Source organism: Bidens hawaiensis, unplaced genomic scaffold, assembly GCF_021521415.1.
Source record: "Bidens hawaiensis isolate Kalapana, Puna unplaced genomic scaffold, B.hawaiensis_p1.1 tig00015446_1, whole genome shotgun sequence".
NCBI lineage: Eukaryota > Viridiplantae > Streptophyta > Magnoliopsida > Asterales > Asteraceae > Bidens > Bidens hawaiensis.
In genome coordinates this window covers 246,437-257,901 of record NW_027492378.1, presented here as the reverse complement: position 1 = coordinate 257,901, position 11,465 = coordinate 246,437, and the positions used below count along the sequence as shown (strand labels likewise).

The 11,465-nt window shown below is 36.4% G+C and overlaps 1 protein-coding gene and 1 long non-coding RNA gene across 2 annotated transcripts; one reads left to right on the top strand and one right to left on the bottom strand.

The window, feature by feature from the left end:
* Window positions 1-1,988: 1,988 nt before the first annotated feature.
* Window positions 1,989-2,510, top strand: LOC143549163 (uncharacterized). Its single transcript, XR_013138094.1, has 3 exons — window positions 1,989-2,102; window positions 2,172-2,265; window positions 2,403-2,510. It is a non-coding gene; the product is annotated as an uncharacterized LOC143549163 (long non-coding RNA).
* A 6,731-nt stretch (window positions 2,511-9,241) lies between these two features.
* On the bottom strand, window positions 9,242-11,141 carry LOC143549156 (uncharacterized). The gene is made up of 3 exons (XM_077040132.1): window positions 10,802-11,141; window positions 10,510-10,731; window positions 9,242-10,356 (listed from the first exon to the last, which is right to left on the bottom strand). The coding sequence occupies exons 1-3, from the start codon at window positions 11,139-11,141 to the stop codon at window positions 9,242-9,244; spliced, it is 1,677 nt and encodes a 558-aa protein (XP_076896247.1).
* Between the last annotated feature and the right edge of the window lie 324 nt (window positions 11,142-11,465).

Below are 11,465 nucleotides of genomic sequence, written 5' to 3'. Positions count from 1 at the left end.
AGATAGTTTATTTGTTAAGTTGCATGAGTTTGTTGTTAGGTTACGTACTTGGATTCCCGGGTGTGATTTGCTTTGTTGATTGATTGAATCTTTGATTATTTGCTATTATAAAACCAAACTGTTTGCTAGTCTGATCAGCACTTTAATTGAATTACTTCATAATGTTAGGAATCGTTTACACTTTACACTAACCACATACTCCTCGTGGTTCGATACCCTACTTACCCTAGCTTGCTTTGGTGATTAGGACCTTGATTTAATTGTTTTTGACTAGATAGCGATAGTCTAGCATCACACACATTAAAGGAAGATGATAAATTTGCAAAATTGAGTGGAATGTGTGACCTTGCTCATGTAATGGTGGAACCGGAAAACACGCCACTTTTCCTTTGGTTCATCGTATATTGAAGCTATCGTTGGTTTTACCGGTTGCAACTGCAATCGTTGAAAGATGTTTTTCTAAAATGAAGCTTAGCAAGACGGATTTGCGCAATCGAATAGGTGATGAGTATTTGAACAATGCTTTAATGGGTGCGGTCGAAAGAGAAACGCTTGATAAAGTAAAAAAAGAGGATATAATGGCTCGATCTTAGGCTTTTAAAAACCTAAGGGAAGAAATATGCAGTCCATGTGTTTAAATTTATTTATCACCTTGTTTCTATTTTTGTTTAGTTTACATTGTATGAAATACGATTAAATTTTTTTTTAACGTAACCCCTGACATTTGGTTCTAGATCCTCCTCTAAACACGCCCGAAGTATATATCTTTTAGCTTGAACAACTTCAATATAAAAAGTTCATCAAAAGTCTGAAATATAGTAATTTGGTAACTATAAATACAAAGTACAAACTGTTAAATAAGTCTGGCTAAGTAAATTTTTTTTCCATTGTATCACAATAATTCATTCAATTTCATCTATTATATATATATATATATATATATATATATATATAATTTGCAAAGTTTGTGTGCAACATGAGTTGTACTTTGTGCTTTCTTAATATCTTTTTATTATTGTCAATTTCTTTTTCACTTATAACCCTACACTTTTTATATTTTACATGTTTGACATTAAATATTTTTTATTGTCAATCTCAACAATTTCACTTTCAACTTTGGTTACCAATATTTTTCATATTTTATACTTTTTTCATGTAATATTTCGGTTTAAATTTTGTGAGCTGAAGCAATGCAATGCGCGTTTGATTCAACGTTTTACGTATTCCCCCTTTTAACAGCATGTCATGACATGCGGTTCTTAAGTTGACTTAGTTATTATTTATAATGTTTTACGTTTTGATTTATTTTTTGCATGTTAACATGCCGTAACGGTTGTGTGTAGTTGAACGATTTTGCATGTACTTTTCATACGTTTTAAAAGACCCACAACAAAGTGTGGGTCCAATCCTCCCTTTAACACATGTGCTTGATAAAACGTTGTCCCTTTAACATACGGATTCGATAAAACCTTTCAACGTTACTTTTTACATGTTTTTACGCCTTCGTCACACCACGGGGCTAATTACTAGTTATTACGATTTATCAACGCTACCTTATAGGTGTAACCTGCATAGGACTAAGTTGTCAGTTAGCTCCTCAAAGTTAATTCATTGGATCGAACTGGAATATTTCAAACAAAGGAATTCTTAATCAATTATGACATTTTTGTTACAACCACTCCATTACCATTGTATTCTCATGCTTTGTCTTAAATGCATATGTCATCCCATTTGGCATTTTATGAATGATAGAATTAATATTCATATTTACTTTCTATATGAAAAATTATTTTTGGTACTTATGTTAAAATACATAATCTTGTATAGTAGAGTTAGAAATATATAATCTTGATCTAATAAATTAGTTATACATGCACGCACATAAATCTAAACTTCATAAGTCTAATTTGCAAACTTAAGGACGTGTAACCTATCATTTTAACCAGTAAACAAACACATTATATTAAACTATTTTATCCATATATAGTATAATCATCTATTTTCCTCTATATATTCAACTCAACCACACCACAAAATTCATTACTTTGTAAACCTCATGAATGAGCCTAAATATGGTTATGCTTATCCATACCCTGCTCAAGGTATTCAATTATTTTTACTTTTTCCAATCACTTCATCATTTGACTTGAGATATTGATTGTATTCAACAGGAGGAGGATATTATCAAGGGCCGCCGGTGATGGCACCGCCACAATATGTCGCCGCACCTCCTCCGAGAAGAGATTCTGGTTTTCTTGAAGGCTGGTACGTACTGCCTCTTTTCTTCTATTATTATTATTATTATTATTATTATTATTATTTATCTCAATTTTTCAATTTATTTATTGTTTTGTGGAAACTAAACTAGATACTAAATGATAAATTAATTATATATGGTGCAGTCTAGCGGCTTTGTGTTGTTGCTGTCTTCTTGACGAGTGTTGTTGTGACCCAACCATCATTTTCTACTAAGCATCGATCAGACCATAAAAGTTTCTAGTCGCTACTTAAATAGACACTTGTATTATTGCTTTAGATTTTTATTATATGTTTACTTATTTTCTGATTTCTAGTGTCTATCCATGTTATCAAACCTTAAAACCAAATAACCAATTATTACCAGTTTTTGTTTGTTGCTTTTCACCACTAATGTTCCTTCTTTCGTATTTGCAATGGCGACTAGGGTTTGTTATATTTATAAAAAAATAGTGTATTCAAAGAAAATTAAAGTTACGTGTTATAATAAATATTATAAATTAGTAAGTTATTTCAGTAGACGTTGTTTGGTTCATTAACATGATTTATTATTATAATTTATAAACTAGGATGGTACCCGTGTTACACACGGATAAAACATACATAAAACGTAACATATATGTAAAATCATATAAAATAATATTCACTTAAAATGCATATATCGTAATTGTGTTATCTAAATATGTGATACTAAAAAGTAAAAACTCAAAACAGTAGGAACTACTAATTTAAATAAAAGTTCATTGCAAACCGAGATTTTAATAATATTTAAAAAAAACTTTAAATGGTCTTTAAATAAATAATTTAATTTTGTAATCACATCTATATATGTTTAGTCAATAAACCAAACACAACTACCACTTTAGTGGAGTTAGTAAGCACCTTTGGTTTGAGACCTAAAGTTTTAGGTTCGGAACTCGTATTACACAATAATTTATTTTTTTAAATTTTACAAAGCCTAAAGGGTCATAGGTTATAATAGGAAAACGGGTTATATGGGTATCCAAAACCCGCGAGAAGCTTAAATGGATATGTTGGTATTTTAAGCAATAGCCTATGTGGCATCTAGGTGGCATCCTATGTGGCTACCTTAGAATGGTGACATGTGGACAAAATGATTTTTCTTTAATATATTAGTTAGATGATTCGTAGAAACTCACTAGTCAACTTCAACTATTGTCGTTGTAAATTTTCTGCCCAACCTCACAATTATAACTAGTATGAGCAAACGGATCTTACTCGCGATATCTGATTGGACTTGAAGTCGGTTAATGGTATTCTTAGGATCTAGAAACAGACTGTATTTTAAATAATCGGGTCTGATCGGTTCGAGTTTCGTGGGTCTCGCGAATCTTACCCGGTTTATACTCATCCTACAGAAGCATGTGTGTCCTACCCGCCATACCCGACTCGGACCCAGCTAGTTGTATTCTCAAGACCCAAGAACTGGCCCTATTGTAAAACAGTTCTGATAGGTTCGGGTCTTGCGGGTCTTACCCGGTTTGTGCTCACCCAAACTAGAATGACTGATCATAGCTGATCATAAAATTCAAATTTCAAACTCAGTTGACTAGTCTTTGGTTGTTGTAACTTATTTTTGTAAAGGAGAAATTTACTCCACAATAATTGCTATCCTTCATGTATATATTATTTATCTAGTTAATGAAAATAATTCATTCAAGATCAATTTCCTTTCATGGTATCATACTAGGTCTACCTTGCCTAACAACCATCGAGCATCCTATCTTCCTCTTTCTTCTTCACCATGGCTGGCTCTTCCTCAAACTCCTCCTCTGATCCAGCAGCCACCCCGTTGCATACTCTTCTACACCCAATAACCATCAAACTCTCTTCCACAAACTTCCTTCTATGGAAAAATCAAGTTGAACCGGTGCTCTCTTACGTTAACCTCCTTAATCATATTGACGGCTCTTCCGCTGCCCCTCTTGCAACCCTCACCGATAATAATAAAACCATCCTAAATCCCGCCTTCATCACTTGGAAGGAGGCTGACCAGCGAGTTCTCCTCCTTCTTTACTCCACCTTAACCGAAGAAGCCATGGCAGAGGCCATCGACCATACCTCTGCCTACCAAGTTTGGCAGGCACTTGAGCACACCTACAGCCATCAATCTGTTGAACGGATGCACACCCTCCATGATACCCTTCGTCAATTACAAAAAGGGACATCACCTGTTGCTGATTTTGGTCGCAAATTCAAATCTCTATGTGACCAATTAGCCGCAATCGGTTATCCGGTGACCGACGAAGATAAATGACATTGGTTTCTTTGTGGTCTTGGCTCCTCATTTGAAAATTTTTCAACCTTTCAACGAACCATCAAACCCCCTCCACCGTTCCGTGAACTACTCGCTCAAGCCGAAAATCATGAGCTTTTTCTCCAAACACTAGCCGGTCCTTCCACCCCACAAGCCGCTTTCTCTGCTCAAACTCAACGATTCCCGTCTCACTCCAAATCATCTCGTGATTCCACATCCCGAGGTCGGTTTCGGGGATCCTCTTCTTCCCACCGTGGTCGTTCAACTAACCCTAGGCGACCACCACACTGTCCACTGTGCAGAACCGATGGCCATTATGCTAGTGCATGCCCTAATCTCTCAAGTTATGCACAACGAGCCGTTCCACTTGATGCAAATCTTGCTCAAGCTTTTCATGCTCAGTGCAACATGGCTCAGAACACCCTTGACTGGACCGCCGACTCCGGGGCAACCGCTCATATGACTCGATCCACTGATGGTCTTGATCAATCCCATGCCGATTCGGGTAATACGCTTGTCACATTCGGTAATGGGCAATCTTTACCCGTCAATTAAATCGGTAACACTAAAATAAATAGCATACCTCTTCATAACGTACTTGTTGTTCCAAATCTGACAAAAAATCTACTTACTACTAGTCGATTAACAAATGATTCCCCTGTCAATGCATACTTTTCTAATAATATTTTTCACATTCTGGAGTGCCTCGTGCATCTTTATTGGTTATAGTCCTAAATACAAAGGCTATCAATGCCTTGAACCATCCACTTCGCGGGTGTATATAACACGACACGCAAAGTTTGATGAGGACACGTTTCCATTTACTGGTATTATTCCCGTGGTTGATGAAGAAAAACTTTTGATATCAAACTTTGATGACAACATACCTCAACCAATTATTAACTCAGACATTACCAAATCCATTTCTCATAACACTCAAAACAATATTTCCACTCAAGCAAAACCCATCTGCACTATTTGTCCACATCATCCCACTCCAACCATAACACCAAGCCCCACCCAATCCACAATCCAAACTAACCATATCCCTTTTTTCACAACCAACCCAATCACTCCAGGCCCCACCAGTCCATCTTCTCCATCACACACTACACCTGCATCTACTAGCACCATTCCTACCCCACCCACTCCACCATTCTCAATTCCTACAGAAACAACAAATACACTACCCATAAACCCTCCATTAACCTCCATTCACCCTATGAACACTCGTTCCAAATCCGGAATCTACAAGTCTAAACATTTTGCCGATCTTACGGATTTTTCTACAAATAACCTCCATCATGCTCTATTTGCTACTAACATTCCAAAAGGAGTCAAAACAGCCTCCAAAAGTCAACATTGGGTGAGTGCCATGCGTGATGAACTTGATGCCTTAAAAAATAATCATACATGGGAACTTGTCAACCGTCCCGCCAACTCTAATGTCGTTGGCTCAAAATGGATATATCGTATCAAATATAAAGCAGATGGTTCTCTTGATCGTTACAAAGCCCTCTTAGTTGCTCAAGGTTTTACTCAAGTACCCAGGCTTGATTTCTCTCACACGTTCAGTCCCGTTGTGAAAGCATCTACCATTCGTGTTGTGCTAAGTCTTGCGACTATCTACGTTTGGCAAATTTGTCAACTAGATGTCAACAATGCATTCTTAAATAGACATTTAACAGAAACCGTTTACATGGAGCAACCACCGGGTTTCATTGATCCAAAATTCCCTAATCATGTATGTCGACTCAAATGTGCTTTATATGGCCTTAAACAAGCCTCACGTGCTTGGTTTCAACGTTTAAGCACCTTCCTTACGTCTCTCGGTTTTAAATGTAGTAGAGCTGACCTATCACTTTTCATTTATAAAACCGATAACGTCCTAATCTACCTCCTTGTTTATGTCGATGATATCCTAATTACCATGCACAAGTTATCAGTGACTTCACTGTTCGTTTACACAAGGAGTTCAAAATTAAAGACCTTTGTAAATTAAACTATTTTCTTGGTCTTGAAGTCACTCAAAATTCATCCGGTCTCTTTCTAAGTCAAACTAAATATGCATTTGATATTCTTTCTAGAGCTGGTTTACTCAATGCCAAACCCGTGGCAACTCCACTTACCACCACCGACACTTTCACTTCCACCGGCTCCCCGTTTCACGATCCTGCTTTCTATCGTTCCTTAGTTGGTGCTCCTCAATACCTCACAATAACGAGACCAGACCTATCTTATGCCGTTAATCAAGCCAGTCAATATCTCCAAAACCCAACCACCGCTCATTTTCAACTCGTAAAACGAATCCTTCGGTATGTTAAAGGCACTCTCTCTTTTGGCTTAACTTTCGACCGACCCGTCAAAACTTCCTTGGTAGGAAACTCGGATGTTGATTGGGCAAGGTGTATTGAAACAAGACGATCCACATACGATTACTCCATCTATCTTGGTGGAAACTTAGTCTCTTGGAGCGCAAAGAAGCAACCAACTGTATCCCATTCAAGTTGTGAGTCTGAGTATAGAGCTATGGCAAACACTTCTGCTGAGATCATTTGGCTAACCCACCTGTTGCGTGAACTATATGCTCTTCCACCCGACTGCCCTACCTTATTGTGTAATAACAAAAGTGCACTATTTTTAAGTCAAAATCTCGTGGCACACAAACGAGCAAAACATATTGATATCGATTATCATTTTATTCGGGAACTAGTTGCTGCAGGTCGCCTACACACAAAATTTGTTCCTACCACGCTCCAGGTAGCCGATATCTTCACAAAGAGCCTACCTCAACCTCTGTTCGAACGTTTTCGCACGAAGCTTCGCGTTGGCCCCCTACCTGTTCGCTTGAAGGAGGGTAATAGCTGATCATAAAATTCAAATTTCAAACTCAGTTGACTAGTCTTTGGTTGTTGTAACTTATTTTTGTAAAGGAGAAATTTACTCCATAATAGTTGTTATCCTTCAAGTATATATTATTTATTTAGTTAACGAAAATAATTCATTCAAGATCAATTTCCTTTCAACTGATATCTTCACTAAACTTCAAACAAACATTGCGTTTCCAAAAGCAATTAATTAAGTGTATTAATGTAGATTGTGACCAAGCTAATACCCTATACTAATTATAATTGGTTTGTAACGAAAGAATTAGTCAATCATATTAGCGAGCATCAGTGTTTCATCTTCAATCGACTTCAATATGTCATGCAAAACAAGTTACAAAGTATAATTGGAATTACAAACGCTACGAACAAGTTGAGAGCAAATTTTCTTTGAAGTATACACGTACACACATGTTCATGCACTGATTTCATAGATGTCACCATAACACGTACGATTAATAGCTCCAATAATAGCTCTCTCTCTCTGGGTCAGGTGATACAAAAATGTATATATAACATCCATCCAACAAATTAAGTGTCTTTGTTCGATGATTAATTGTCGTACGTGACAAGACCTCTCTATTAACGAGTTTCTTCATAAATCATATGTTATCGAGGCAACTTGCTTTAGCAACACGTTCCTTTAAAAATTTTATTTAACTGGTAACTTAATTGCCGTCAATGATATAAGCTCCTAATTATCCTTATCCGTGGTAACTTCCCATCAGTAATTAGCAACTTCTATTGATTACGCATCAAGTGTAAGTTACCCCATCAGTGGCAAGGGTCATTGAGGACAACTTGCTGTTATCAACTCCAAGGGAATATTCCTTTTTCATCGGAAAAATTAATACTAATTCTCAACTGGCAATCTTCCTCATAACCAAGCCTTCATCGGTAACAAATCAACTTCAGTGGTAACTTGCTATCAATAACAAGTTGAACTTTCACCAACAATTCTCTCAGTGATAAACACTCATCAACACTTGAACTATAACTCATGACGATATAACTTATTCTTAAGAATAAACTTCGTGTTCATCATTTCTTATTCTTATTAAAAAAGGTACAATATCTAATTTTAAAGGTGTATCGGTTTTTATGAATCTCAGCTATCATCTATTGGTCGCTGTCTGTCTTACCTAACGAATTGGTTGATAACGATCTCACCTTTTATTATATTTGTTCTCAACGGTCCGCGACTAATAGAAGTTTAACGACGTTAGTTGCATGTCGCCGGAAAAACGTTTTTGCTCGAAAAACTCACATTTTTTCCGGAAAACTCAACATTTTCGTGTCAGACTTGTAACTTGGATCGGACCTTTAGGAACCTTTTTCTAGTAAAATGCCCAATTATTGTGGTAATCGGAACCCTAAAACAATCGTTAGAATCAGTTGGTGCTGCTCAAGTGGTGGTGGTTGATTGGTGGTAGTGACGGTGTTCAGGTTGAGTTTCCCGGCAAAGAATGTGACTTTTCTGACCAAATTCGTTTTTCCGGCAGCATGCAGGTAACGACGTTAGGATTCCGTAAGTCGCGGATCGTTGGGAACAATTACCTTAAAAGATGGGACCACAAGTAGCTAATTCGTTAATTGGAACCGACAACGACCAAACAGTGGCGGATCCAGGAATTTTTTTTGGGTGGTGCACTACTTTTATATGTTTCAATTTCACCGAGTCGGGTATATAAAAATCCGGGTCGGCTTGAGGTTCGGGTCGGTTCATAATAAAAATACGATAAAATAATAAAAGAGACACCGTCATTAGAAATTAAAAAACACATAATATCAATACAATAGTCTTTATGAATTAAAAAAATGCTTATAGTTGTTCCCTACGAGTCTTCATCTTTTGAAATCGTTGCATTACTTCTTCAACCGAAACTTGTTGGAGGAATTCCCTTTCAATGTAACAAATGCAAGAATCGTTCATGTATTCATCACCCATCCTATTACGCAAATCCGTTTTCACATTCTTCATTGAAGAAAAACATCTTTCAACACTTGCCGTTGCAACCGGCAAAACCAATGATAACTTTATTAAACGATACACTAACGGATAATCAATGTGTAATCTTGTTTTCACCATCATTTTAGCAAGATCACCTAAGCCACTCAAGTTGGAAAACCGCTTATCTTCTTTCACGTTAGTAATATAGTGGCCAAGTTCATATACAAGCTTATCCTTTTCATCAAAATCAAAATCACATGGATACATCTCGGCCAAGTTTATCAAGTTTACTTTACTAAAGGCACTAAAATTACAAGACGGGCTCAAAGAACTCATATTAGTAAGCAATTTAGTGGTTACCTCATTAAAGCGGCTTCCAAGCTCTTGAATTTGCATATCAAGAACCTTGTTGAAATTATTAACCACATAATGATGACGATTGGTGATACCGGTCTTCTTTCTTTTAAATCTCGGGTCAACATACTCGGCTTCCATATCAACCACTTCAATTTCATATTTTTCACAAAAGGATGTGACATCTTCCAAAAGTGAGTCAAAACCTTCAAGTCGATACCTTTTTAGGCCTTTATCAGTTAACTTAACTGCATTCAACATATCTTGATCTTTTCTTTGAAGCGTTTGACACAATGTGTTAGTAACACCCAAGATGTATTTCATCAAATGTAAATAAAATACAAAATTAAAAGTTTTTATGAATTCTTGAAGCCCACGTGATTCATTTTGGTAATTTGAAAACTCTCCCGATTTTTCTATATATTCAAGCACGTCAATAACACTAGGATATAAAGTAAGCAAACAGAGAATTGTTTTTTCATGAGAACTCCAACGTGTATCCCCAGCTCTTGCAAGTGACAATTCTTGATTCTTTCCACTTCCGGTTTCAACTTCCGAATTCAATCCCAAACTTTCTCTTTGACTTTCTCTTAACAAATCTATTCTTTTACAAGATCCACCAACAACATTTACTAAATTTGATAATTCTTTATAAAGTCTGTAAATCTCATAATGTTTGGTTGCAAGGCCCACAACAACAAGTTGAAGTTGGTGAGCAAAACAATGAACATAATATGCCGAAGAATTTTCTTTCAAAATTAAAGCTTTCAAACCATTAAACTCACCGGACATGTTGCTTGCACCGTCATATCCTTGGCCTCTTACTCTACCAATACTCAAGTTGTGGCGAGCAAATAGGTCATCAATTGCAGCTTTAAGAGATAACGCGGTTGTTTCCATAACATGAACAAGGCCAATAAATCGCTCCTTCACAAATCCTAATTTATCAACATATCTTAAAACCACAGCCATTTGTTCTTTTTTAGAAATATCTCTCGATTCATCAACTAATATGGAAAAGACATCATCATTAAGTTCTTCAAATATCCTCTTTAATACTTCTTCTGCAAAACTTACAAAGTTCTTTCTGGATTGATGGAGACATCATTTGATTATTCCCGGGAGCATTACCCAATATAACCTTACCAATTTCTTCACTTAGTTCTCCAAACACTTTTAAGAACTCAATAAAATTTCCCCTGTAAAGAGATTCTTCAGACTCATCATGACCACGAAAAGCTAATGAACCATTCAACAATGCTTTGGTAAGTCTAGCCGAAGCATGTAATCGGATTCTATATTGTTTTTTATGTAGATCTGTTCCCTTATCAATGGCCACAGGTATAGACTGAGCTTGGTTAAGTAACTTTCCCCTTTTTACGTGCTTTGTTGTGAAAACTATTGATTTTTCCAACATGATTGCTAAATTTCTCCCGACACCTATTCCAACATCGCAATCCTTCACTTAGAAATGCATCATTTTGTCCACTTTCCTTAAACAAGTAACAATGCAAACAATACACTTTATCCGCTTTGACACTATATTCCAACCAATTTCCAAATTCACTAGTGTACCATTCCTCATTAAAGCGTCTTAATTTACCACTAAAATTTGTTAGAGGACAATCATGCCCGGTTGGTTGACATGGACCTCTAAGTAGATATGCCCGTCTAATTTCATCTTTTTGACTTGGGTGATAAGATGAAATTGGTTGCCTTTCGGAAGGATCCCATGGTAGAT